The 13,021-nt window shown below is 45.2% G+C and overlaps 1 protein-coding gene across 4 annotated transcripts in view; it reads left to right on the plus strand.

Moving 5' to 3' along the window:
- The window catches only part of Aplip1 (JNK-interacting protein Aplip1), a 68,595-nt gene that overhangs the window by 40,747 nt on the left and 14,827 nt on the right, over positions 1–13,021 (plus strand). For 3 of the 4 annotated variants that reach the window (XM_055062444.1, XM_055062442.2, XM_055062445.2), the window contains 3 exons: positions 2,995–3,098; positions 3,318–3,422; positions 3,837–3,916. In XM_055062444.1, the coding sequence (XP_054918419.1) occupies positions 2,995–3,098; positions 3,318–3,422; positions 3,837–3,916 (289 nt within the window). The remainder of the gene's footprint in view (positions 1–2,994; positions 3,099–3,317; positions 3,423–3,836; positions 3,917–13,021) is intronic. The other variant, XM_055062443.2, reaches the window with a different exon arrangement.

Below are 13,021 nucleotides of genomic sequence, written 5' to 3' on the forward strand. Positions count from 1 at the left end.
GCATTATCATTGGAAATGATACAGATACAGGCGCGTGCAGTTGCCAGGAAGCTGGGAATCATTTCAAAGGACTTTCGCCCTAGCTCCAGTTGGATGACTTGCTTCATGCGACGAAATGGACTTTCACTTAGGCAGCGGACGTCGTTGTGCCAGCGGCTCCCATCCGCGTATGAAGAAAAGGCGGTAGACTTTCATCACTTCGTCATGAGGATCCGCGAGAAGAATGGCTTCCTCTTGTCGCAAATAGGGAATGCCGACCAAACTCCGTTGACCTTCAACATGCCCTAAAATACGACAGTCAACGAGATGGGTGCTTGGAGTCTCCTCGTGAAGACATCTGGTGCTGAGAAGCTGCGATGCACTGTAATGCTTGTAGTGACGGCAGACGGGCGGAGGCTTCCACCATATGTCATCCTGAAATGGAAGACTATTCAGAAGGGAAACTTTCCCCGTGGCATCCTCATCCACGCTCAAGTTATAGGGTGGATGACAGCAGAACTCCTGGTCCATTGGATTAAGACTGTTTGGGGACGAAGACCAGGAGCGCTTCTGCTTCCTTCGCTTCTTGTGTTGGACAGTTTCTCGGGCCATCTTGTGGATAGCGTTCAAGCTGAGCTTAAGGAGCTATGCACGGACATTGCAGTCATCCCTGGGGGTCTGACGTCACTGCTGCATCCTCTTGACGTGTCACTGAACAAATCGTTCAAGGTCATTGTTTGAAGACTGTACGTAGAGTGGATGGCGGTAGGCAAACATGACTTGATGCCGAGCGGCAAAATCAGAAGACCGTCCGTGGAGATGCTTTGCTCCTGGATCGTCGAAGCGTGGAGTGGTATCTCTTGCGAGGTAGTGGCGAAGAGTTTTAAGAAGACCGGCATATCCAATGCGCTGGATAGGACAGAAGACGACTTTCTGTGGGACTGCGAAGATGCCCCCAGCGACGACACTGCCGGTTCTGGCATTGAAGCTTACGGCGACGGCTGTGAAGCTTCAGACTCCGAATAAAGTGAGGCGCCCTATATTCGATTATAAAAATAAAAGGGCATTGTGCAGTTCATGTAGTGCCTACGTAATGTGTGCGTTTTTACAAAGGTGAGCCTTACTCAACGTTTAGGTTTGGCTATGTTTACTATAGCCATCGTAAGAATTCTGACACGAAACTTGCCCTTTTGTGTCTTCGGTGCTCAAAATTTTTTTTCCGGAAAATTTCACACGTGTAATGATCGCACCCCTGAATTTGCATCAATTTTTTTGCAAGAGAGAGAGAGAAACAACTTTAGTACTGAGCCCTTAGTGATGGTTGGTGCGCGCTGGCACCTTACAAGAGAAGCGCGATCATTATGCAAGTAAGTACAGTAATTGTCGCGAAATAGCCCTCTTGTCATTGTTTCGTAAGTACGCCTACCACACTAACAAACGCTCCCTACGTCTAGAAATGTCATTGTGCATGCCGAAGTTTACACAATCATCTTAGCTTCATACGCATCTATGGTAAAACTGAAGCCTTTAACTCCTCTGCAATTCCAAGTGCCATTCATCTCTGGAACAGACTCCCCGATAAGTAGTTGCGGAAACTGACCGTGAAAAAATTCAGGCACTCACTCAACTCGCTTAACCCTTGTTAACCATTGCTATCATACTCACTGTTTGGTTTTATTTTTCCTACTTTTTCCTTGCACTGTAATATCTTTGTTATAAACTTATCGAGTTCCTTTTTATTGCACTCATACACAGCTGTATGTAGCTAATGTTGCTCTAATTCTTGGGCTGTGCAATTGGCTGGTGTTGTGTTTTCTCTGCCTTCATGTTGTTACGAGATTGCATGTGCTTATTGATTCTATGCCCCCCTTACTTAATGCCCCATGTAGGGGCCTTGTAAGGTGTTTTACAAATAAAAAAATAAATAAAACAGTCCTGTGACAGTTTGCCCTTCGAACTTTTGGTATGCTTCACTGCGTAAAACTGCTGTATAGGGGCGAAGTTGACTTTTGAGAACCAGCATTATGCAACGCGCCATGCTTTCCGCACTTCGAAGCCATTGGCGAGGATTACAATAGCGGAGTCGGCGCCATTACTAACAGCGGCGAATTATTTAAATGAAAAACAGGGCATCAAACAGCGAGAAGCTTGGTAGTGAATGTTGAAGTGGCTAGGCCTAGCGTTGCTGCGGTGTGGCTACGGCTGCCAGCGGATCTGCGTGCGAGAGTGCCATCTCGAGGTGGCACAATGATCAAAATAGGCGTGGTGATGGCTTCAAATACACCTAGCATCTACTAAGCTGCTGGGTGTAGCAGCAGCTTATAGGTCTTGTCTAACAGCCCTGAGAAACTTTCAGCTGCAACAAGCAACCTGACCCTGTGGCATGTCGAATGAAAACAGCAAAAAAACAAATGTAGGGGTGGCAGTGGGCTGTGTCTTGGCATGCTTGTGTTTCTGCAACGTATTATGAAGTACTGAGGAAGTGTTTGTGTTTTGCCAAGAGCAATTTTTGTTTTCTTACTCCCTCCTATCTACTCTTTATTTCCATGTCGCACTGATATGCACCTCCAAGACTTGAACCAGCTAGCCCAACAACATATTCTACTCTGTTTTCATAGCATACAGTCAGAGTGCTGCAGTGCTGCAGGGAGCAAGTGCTAAGGTTCTTGCAGGGCCTTTGAAAGAACCGATCTTGGAGGCCATGGTTTTCGTGTGCCCGTGTCAGAGTTGGGCACCTTGTTCAAGTGCTTAAATGCATCACTAAAGCAGGCTTTGTTCCACTGCATAAAATTTTCAGTGCCGAAGAGTTTTGACCGGGAATGAGTGAATCCAAAAACTAGCTAGGTCGTTCGCACATCATGCAGCGACTTGTGTAGCCACATACGAGGGACATCTGAGAAGCCATTAGTGACATTTAGTGATGTTGTGCTCTACACTCATGACGCTCTGATTCTCTAGCGACACTCCTTGGGGATCAACTGTAGTGATGCTCATTTCAACACTTTCGCCTTGCAGAGGGTCAGCAGATCAGGAAGGAGCGCTACCTGCTGGACTTCCTGGGCTCAGTCGAAGTGTCCTGCCACAAGGGCAGTGAAGTCTTCTGCCAGGCGATTCGAAAGGTGAGCAGGGCAGGGAGTTTTTTCATAAATGCAACTTCATTTGAGTTCTGACGTTTGCCTTGTGCCTTCGGTTGATCTTGATTTGCCATAAGTGCGTCCGCATGGGCTTTGTAGGCACCATTTGATTTAAATGTCCATCCCCCAAAGAAATTCTTGAAATGAAATCAGACAATTTGTTCGGCACCAGTAGCTAGCATTTACGGTGTGTCTCAAAAACAGGTTGCCAAGGCCAGTGCTTCCGAAGTCGGCGTGCACGGTTCACATCCGTGTGTCCTCGAAGTCACCGATCTCGGCCTTCGGATGGTGGACCGTGGGCGACCAGCTGTAAGCCACCCACTCATGCTTCTCCATTCCAGCATAAAAGGGCTTTAAACGTGGTTGCGAACTTGTCCCTCTCAATCTCTCTCCACTGGAATCTGCTTTGTAACTTGACTTTGATACAGTACCGTCTGAACTTAAGGTTGTTGGCACATGTTGATCTACTGAAAAATAGTGCAAGAAACGCCGCAAGAAGGAGTGTACAGGTTGTAGTTTATTTATTGAGTGGACACATTCGTTTTTAGGTTGGAGTGTCATGCTTCTTATGGCTCTTCCCTCTCCTCCTTGATACCTTTTGTTATGACTGTACGTACTGCTGTTGCTCAATGAAGGTCGTATGTAACTCTTTGTAGATAGATGAAAGGGAAATTGCTCATAACTGCATTGAACTGCAATAAGATGCCCTTTTCTTCCAAACAGCCAAACCATGTGCCAACCCATGACTACTTTTTCAACCTCAAGAATGTCACCTTCTGTGGATACCACCCAAAGGATCACAAGTGAGTCATTCATTGTGTTCTCACATTTACTGTGAGGAAGGCAAAATTGTCCTTTTCTTTAGGTGGCAGGAATCTATATAGGAAACCTATACAGCTTTCTCAGAGCGCAAACTTCGCATTTGAAGAAAAATGTGTTCTGGTCCAGGGACTGAATGTGGGACCAACACTTTCCTGGGTGTTCACTCTACCATCTGAGCTATATTGCAATTTACAAATGCAGTAGAGCCTCATCCGTACATTTTGTAAACGAATGCAAGAAAAAAAAACAACTGAGAAAACGTACGATTCGACGTCAGAAAAAATTTGGCAGACTCGGCTGTCGATGCATATCTAATGCGAAGCGTTGCATAAATCCTTGCAGCACGAGATGCCGATGCTCCCATCGCGCCACCTGCAGCATGGAACATAAGTGCGTTTCGGTTATTTCCTATTAAAAGCATGCAGTAGACCTCCAACACCACTATACTCCACATGTGAAACAGATAGCGATGCTTATCCCAATACAGTTTCGCCGCAATAGTTGTGAACGCAGCGTGTGACGACCAGAGAGGAGATTTGCCGGTACTTGAATAGGAAACTGAGTACACGTTGGCACCTTCACGCGAGACAGGCAGGCGAGTATTGCAGGAAAGCTACTGAAACAGGCAGCTACTGTTCTTGATAGCACACGTACCTGGTACCTTTACTTGTTTACATGGGATCCAGCGGCTGAAAACGTATCATATGGTCGCTGTTTGGCGATGTACTGAAAGTTGGTGCCGTGCTTTCCAGAAATGTATGAACTGATAAAGAGGAAGCAGGAGTGTGTTGGGTCATTTTCTGTGTCCTTGATGTGAATATTGGCACCGGGGAATTGTACATAACAGGATAGTATATCAATGACACTTTATTTATTTATTTACTCTCCTCCAACTCTCAGCAGAGACCTTAGGCAGGAGTGGGGAATACATTGCATTCAAAAGGTTCTCGTAATAGAAGGAAACTTACTGTAATAGTTGTAATAGCTGGTGAGATCGCAAGGCCTATCCATTTGAAACGAAGTCGGAGGATGACGCCAGTCTCGAGATATGCGCGATAAAGCTTGCACTAAAAATGTGCTTTTGTTCCACTAATACTTTAAGCACAATATGCTATGCATTGAAACACAAAAATAACTAAAACACTAATGTGGTTTGTTGAGAACATGAGGAATGAATATGTTGAAACTTGCAGCATCCTGAGAACGAAAAAATGTTAAAAAATTGAAGTCTTCGAAGGAACACCTGCTATTAATAAATTACATCACAAGTAGGTCACTCGGTAAAATGTATCATTTCTGAACATGATATGAATGTATTCCTTGCTGATGGTGACTGGTGAGACTTTTTTTGGTAAATCAAATCATGAGAAGCCAACAAAAACACCAAAGAAAACAGGGGAAATTACTTGTACTCACTAATTCAATTAAAGAACATAAGTTAATGGCAATGAAAGTGGATGAAAAAACTTGCTGCAGATGTGGAACAGTCCCACGTCTTCGCATGCACGTGCGATGCTCTAACCAGTTGAGCTACTGCGGCGCGGTTTCCTCATCCACTTTCTTTGGTATTTATGTGTTACTACTAGAACTAACCTTAGAAGTGTTAGCCAGGACCACCGCTCACAAAACGCCTGCGGCAGAAAGGATGTTCCACATCGGCAGCCAAGGTTTTTATTATCTAATTTCTATTATCTCGCCGCCTCGAACCGGCGCTCTCGCATGCAGATCTGCTGGCAGCCGTAGCCACCACTGCGGCAACGCTAGGCCTCGCTACTTTGACGTTCACTACTGTTAGCAATTCGCCACTGTTAGAAATGGCGCAGACTTTGTAGTCCTCGCCAATGGCTTCGAAGCTCAGAACGTGCAGCGCGTTGCATTATGCCAGTTTCTGAAAGTAAGCTTCGCCTCAATACAGCAATGTTACGCTGTGAAGCGTATGCAAAGCATTGCGGTGAAGCTTTAGTGTGGGAAGGGGCAATTGTCATGGGACCCAGTATGTATTTCTTAATTATACACGAGTACACCCAGCGTCTCCTGTCATGGTACAAGCACCGATATGCCTAATAAGTGTACTGGCATGCCTTCAGAGCTTTTTCGGGCGTGCCTGTGTCGATTTGAGCCCTTAAGGACAATAACAGACGTGCATTCATTTTTTTTGGACTGCCCAATTTTTCGGTTGTTTTCATGGCCACTAGGAAGCTAAAAAAATTGGACTTTGACTGTACTACTGACCAAGAGGATGCTTCAAATGGTCTGTGGGGTAAACACGTGGTGGAAAGAGGTCAAGAACAGAAAGGAATGACACATTGACCGACGAATGAACGGGAAAGGAAGTGTGCTGCCACTTGTTTGAAGGAGCTTGAGCTCAAGACACAGTGTTGACTGACACTGAGATACAGGTGTCCCTCATTCAAACCAAACTAAACTCTTTAAAGCTGTGACGCGTAACACTGAGGTGGTGTGCGCAGGCTGAGACTATGTCAGGATAGTTGAGGTTGGCTTACGAGCTTCTGAGAGAGAATCTCACTCATGGCAAAGTTCAGGCCTCATACCATTAAGTTCGCTATCAGTTGATAGAAATAGCTCGTATTGGAATATATTTGTTTCTGTATGCATCTCCTTTTTATTTGTGGTTGAAAATGTTCGATTTGATTTGGGATAGGTATTACCATGTTTTTCGAGGATATTTTATTCGCTGTGTGTTCTATTAACCCCTCCCTTCTGTTTTCTTCCTGAACAAAATACGCGCTACTCCTTACTGTTCAAACTGGATTACGTCGTTTTTTCTTTGACATGCTTACTTGAGAGTGACAGCATCGAGTGACATGGTGTCAGCCCATCTTGACATATAACAATATTTCTGTCACTCAGGAAATATTGCAAAGGCACTCGCAAAATCTGGAAAACTCAGGGAATTTGGAAATGTCAACTTGGTAGACACGCTGGAAACTACAGCACAAACATTTTAAACATGTACCAAATTTTATATCAATGAAATTCCTTAAAAAAATTATAATCATGCAAAACTTGTGCTTGGCATGTTGCCACTTTTTGTTTTCGTTTTGTTTGTATTTTTTCATGCATTACCTCTCACTCCCCCCACATCCCCCCACCCCCGAATAGGCGGCAACCCTAGGTGTGCCACAAGGCGATTAACTTGATTATATTACACAGGTCAGCTTAGGAAAATGGCCTGAAAAGCTTGAAGCGTGTGTCCAATGCAGCAGCTGCATAAGGTGCAAGAAATTGCAGCCAAGTATGGGATCTCGCTATTTTTCGGTGTATATGTGTGAATAAGGCTTGCTTATCCTTTCTTGAACCCGCTCTGGTTGCTTAGTGTTTATGGTGTTGCGATTAAGCACGAGGTCACGAGATCGAATCTTGGCACGGTGGCCACCTTTCGATGGGGGCGAAATGTGAAGACACCCGAGTACTTTGATTGAGGTACACGTTGAGAACCCCATATGGTCCAAATCATTCAGAGTCCCCTACTACGGCGTGCCCCATAATCAGATTGTAGTTTTGGCACGTGAAACCCCATATTTTTTTCCTTCTTTCTTGAATTTTGGCCTTCAGAATCCTTGATACCTTTGAATTATCCATGAATTATGAGTCCAATGTTCTTTACAAATGCGGCAATTTGTTCATTTCATGGTGCTCACTGTTGCCTACATTTCCACATTTGTGTACCTCTGGATGTGTACATTTTTGTTCCTTTTCTCGTTTGATCTTTGGTGATATACTAAACCTGCAATAGCATGCCAGGCATTTTACTGGCTAGCGTCTACATTTATAGAAATTTATCTCACCAGTGCACATGCATTTACACATACAGGTTTATGCATGCAAGTTCTTGTGATGGATTCTTGGAATACGCCAGTTGTGTGCACTAAGGGTGGGCTATGCGGTGTGAATAACATAACATCCCAGTGCATGTTCAAGAGGACCTTGCACTAGGCTACCGGTCTGGCATAGTACGGCACAAACTTTCTGAGAACTTTAGCACAGAGCACCTGAAATGCAAACTATTGTATCTTTTTGTTCGGTGTATGTTGGACACTGCATCAAAGTGCTTGTCGCAGCGCGAAGTCAGCCTTTTGCTTTCGCCAAAATATGTGCCAAAATGTCAAATGGCTGTTCCACCGCTGAAGTATGCCCAATACAAGCAAAGACCGATTTTCTGGACGCCTTTATAGCACCGTAACATACCCCATAATGCCAATAAGAACGCTTGAAATTTCAGACGCTGAAACTATTTGCCATCTGATATTCCGGACTTTTTGCCATGACCGCAGATTCAAAACAGCATTAATTGAAGCCACAACCACCACTGCTGTTTTTACAGCGAAGCTGTATATGGCTAGCCAATTCGTCTGTCCATTTGTCCATCTGCCGCCTGTACGCTCAAAACTCCTCTGGCACAACCCCATGCACGTGCAAGAAAAAAAGAGATAATTGCGTGATTGGCTGCGCCAGTAGTGACGTTGCTCTCCAGCTCTGAAATGGGTTGGCCACGTGTCGTACCTACTCCCGAAGAGCAGGCAGCTTTCTATCAGCAATGCCACAAGCAGAACAGGGAACAAGCTCCTCTACGCTGTGGTAATGCTGCAGCTCTGGCATGAGAACAGGCTCATGCAACCTAGCAGAAGCAGCAACGGCATACTGAGGATCTGGCAGCCTACCAAGCCGTCGTTTAATGAACTGTCAGGATTAACCCAATGATAAACACCGAGGCTGCACGTTTCAGCTTTGCTGGTTGACCATCTGTATGGAGAAGTGTCGAACCAATGCTCCCGCATGCTGATCCTCTGGTAGCCATAGCCACCACTGTGGCAATGCTAGGCCTAGCTGCTTCGACCAGGGTGTCTACTAACCGGAAAAACCGGGAATTATCAGGGATTTTGAGTAGTCTGGAAAAACTCGGGGAAAACTCAGGGAATTTGCTTCTATCAGGGAGAATTGGCTGTAAATTTATTGAAAGGGAACCCAAAGTCACGGTAATGCTGACCCAAGTAGCAGAGAGGAATCGTAACGAATGGCCTTTTACACCGCGTCGTCTGCTGGAGGAGTTGCCAAAGTACAGTCAACGAGCGACTTTCGGGACGCCAGATAATCCGAACGGCTTCGCGGCTCCAGTACGTGCCCCATAGGGTCAATGTATAAAAACGCTGAAATTTCGGATGCAGGAACCCTTCGGCGTCCGATTTTCCGGACTTTTTGCCGTGACCGCAGGTCAGAAACGGCATTAATAAAAGCCACAACCGCCGTCATTTAGATAACTTCGCCGCCTCGAACTGGCACAATCGCACGCAGATCCGCTGGCTGCCGTAGCCACCACCGCGGCAGTGCTAGGCCTAGCTTAAGCTTCTTGCCGTTCTATACCGTGTTTTTCATTGAAAGAATTCGCCGCTGTCAGCAGTGGCACCGACACCGCACCACCTTTGTGGTCATCGCGACTGGCTTCGAAATTCGGAAAGCACACGCGTGTTGCATAATGCCGGTTTTCTAAAGTTAGCTTCACCGCATTACAGAAGTGTCACACTGTGAAGCATAAGTGTGGGAAGGGGCAACTGTCACGGGACACAGTATGTATTCCTTAATTATACACGTGTACACCAGCCATCTTCTGTCACAGTATGTGCACCAATATGCCTAATGAGTGCAGGCCTCCAGAACTTTTTCGGGCATCCCTGTGGCGATTTGAACCCTTAAGGGCTGTAAAAGACATGCATTCATTTTTTTTAACGTTTTGTCGGCCCCTAGGGAGTCCGAAAAGTCGGACGCTGACTGCACAATTGTCCAAGAGGATGCTTCAAATAGTTCGTTTGGCTAATGCGCAGCCTAAGGAGAACAAGAAGAAAAAGGACATACGCATTGAGAAATGAACGGGGAAGGAAGCACGCCGCCGATTTTTTGAGGGAGCTTGCACTCTAAAAGCAGTGTCGGCTGACACGCAGATGCAGGTGTCCTTCATCCAAGTAAAAGAAAATCTTTAAAGCAGTGAAACGCAACATTGAGCCATTGTGCGTGGGCTGAGTATCTCAGGACAGTTGAGGTTGACTTACCACCTGTTGCGAGAGGATCTCACTTCTGATAAATTTCGGGCCTCATACCAATTAGCTTGCTATTAATTGATTGATAGAAATAGCTCATATACGAAAATATTCTGTATGCATCTTTTTTTTTTATTCGTAGTTGAGAATGTTCGACTCAGTTTGCAATGGGTTTTACTATTTCCTTTCGAAGATATTTTATTTGCTGTGCATTTTACTAACCTCTCCCTTCTGTTTTCTTTTTGAGTAAAATAAACACTACCCCTTACTATTCAAACTGGATTAAGTTTTTTTTTTTTTTTTAACATGCTTACTAGAGAGTGACACCATTGGGCGACATGATGTAGGGAGTCCGTCTTGACATAAAACAAAGTTCTGGGTCACTCAGGAAATATTGCAAAGGCACTCGGAAAACCTGGAAAACTCAAGGAATTTGGAAATGTCAACCTAGTAGACACCCTGTTTGACGTTTGCTGCCAAGCTTCCTACTGTTTGGTATCGTATATTCTATTGAAGGAATTTGCTACTGTCAGCAATGGCACCGACTTCGCCTTTGTCATCCTAGCTGATGGCTTTAAAGCGCGTAAAACACAACAAAGGTCAAGCATTGCGCAGCGCCGGTTCCTGTGACGTCATCCTGATACGCACGGTGTGTGCCTGTGCCACAGACACGTGCTGAGATAAGCACTATGCTTTCATTTCCTTTAACCAGTTGTCACACATCATGTGACCATTCTAGCTGTATATATATTTTTATCATGGAACATTAAAGGAGATCATTCTTCGTCATCAGATGACGAGCGTCTGTCCAAAAATAAATTTATCTGTCTGTCTATCTATCTATCTAATCTCTTCCGTTTACCCCCTTTCCTAGACGGTATTGGCCTCGAGCTCCACCACTGGAAAAGCTGGCGTCACCGTCGCCGTGACGTGCTATTAGGGATCACGTGGACATAGCGGCCGCGTCGGCTTCTTTGGGGGCGCCGAAGCGAGCTGAAAATGAGTTTAAATTCCTTTGTACGCTACAGTCTTCATTTAGTGGCGAGATTTTCCCGCTTCGAGTGTCTCCTTTACAACGCTTGAAAGCACTACAATAGGTAGTGGCTGCCTTTGAAGGCGCGCAACATGGTAGGCTACTGCTCGGTGCCGCAGTGCCGGACGTACTCAACGGAGCCCGGTGTCAGCCTTATTCATACGTAGCCGCAGGACAAGAAGATGCGTGAAGTTTGGCTTGCGAAACATAAAACCGGCAAACAGTCATCGGCTACAACTCAGGTATGCAGCAAGCACAGACGCGAGGAAGATTTCTGCTACGGCGCCGGGTCTGCGATGTTCAGAAAATGCGCACTGAGACACTCGCCCGAGTCCTCTGCCCGACTAATGTCATGACAGTTTGGTCTATGAACTTGTCGATGCTATAGATACTGGCAAGTTCACTGTAGTGGAAAGGGAGTGGTAAGAAGCACATTAAAAGAAAAGCATGGCATATGGTCATGTTTGTGTTATGAATTATTACACTGGATTACAAAAAAGAAGCAGCGGGAAATCGCATGCTGAGAACACCGATAAACATACAGTGGGACACAACTCGAGAAATAATATTGAAACGTCCAAGAATTTAGAAGAAAAAAAAAGATTGAGTCATCGCGATGGCACATCACAGTCCCTGTAAGCGTCGAAGTCTGTACAATGAAATAATTTTTTAACAGCTCTGATAGCGCCCACGCAACATTGGTTGCTTGTATACTGTCAAATGCTCATATTCTGCAGCCTAAAGCTCATGGCACGGTGCGAAAACGCGCACGCGGCGAAAGCGAAACAGTGCGCGGACAAGCTTGCAGACGCGCAGTCAGTTGCTGCGAATCTGTGCGATTGTTGCATTGAGGCTTCATTCTGTTACGCTCCATTTAGTTATACCAACACTATTAAGAGCATATTTCACATAGTTTGCTCTCAGCGTTTCAAGAAGCCGGTTCGGGAGACTACATCGCGGCGACCGCGTGCAGTGGCGTTCACTGTACGTATCCGGTAAAGAGGTAGCATCTGTAAACGATTCTGTGCTTTCAGTTTGCCCAAGATTATTATTTAGACAGTAAAAAACTTCTCTCGTTTCGAAAGTACTTACAGAAATGTCCGGGAGAACTCGCGCGTGGTGTTTTCAGTGAGCGCTGACAGCAAAACCTATGAGGAGCGCGCCGCGTGATCTCTCATACTACGCCAGCGAGGCACTTCCGATAGATGGCGACTCCGTAACTCCTCGCCACCAATAGCCAGCGACTGTCTGACAGTTCCCAAAAGTCAGCTTCGCCACAATACAGGAGTGTTACGCTTGGAAGCATATGCACTATCTTGCAGTGAAGCATACTGCTTGAAAGGGACACTGTCGTGGGAATTTAGCTTTGCCGCAGTACGGAAGTGTTACGCTGTGAAGCATACACCATGTATTGCATGGAAGCATACCAAGAGTTGAAAGGGGCCGTCATTGCTGGACACAGTATGTGGTTCTTAATATACATGCTTGCATTTGCCATCTCCTGTTACATTATGAGCACTGATATGCCTAATGAACATTGGGGCAATCCTCTAGAGCTATTTCAGAAGTGCCTTTGGCAATTTGAGGCCTTGAGAGCAGTAAAGGGGCATGCATTAATTTTTTCAGACTGCCTGAATTTTCGGACGTTATTGTGGCTTCTAGGGTCTCCAAAAAATCAGATGTCTGTATATGTTCCATATCATACTAGACCTATGGAAAACTTATGGTGCCCTTATATAGAACAAATTTTGCTATCACCAAAATGTTTGTGTTTGCTTCAGTCATAATATTTAAGCTCTATACCTGGTGTACCTTATGCATTTACATACTTTTTTGAACCTAATTGATATAATCCCATGTCCTACTAGTTCTCGGCATCAACGTTCACGAGAGAGGAAGAATGGACCAATACTGTTGCGCTTCTTTTTTTTCTGGTTGATACGTTCCCCAAAAACACTACCTTTTGGCACCAATATTGAGTACGTCACCAAACTACTCTC

The sequence above is a fragment of the Dermacentor andersoni genome, chromosome 10 (assembly GCF_023375885.2).
Source record: "Dermacentor andersoni chromosome 10, qqDerAnde1_hic_scaffold, whole genome shotgun sequence".
In the NCBI taxonomy this organism is placed as follows: Eukaryota; Metazoa; Arthropoda; class Arachnida; order Ixodida; family Ixodidae; genus Dermacentor; species Dermacentor andersoni.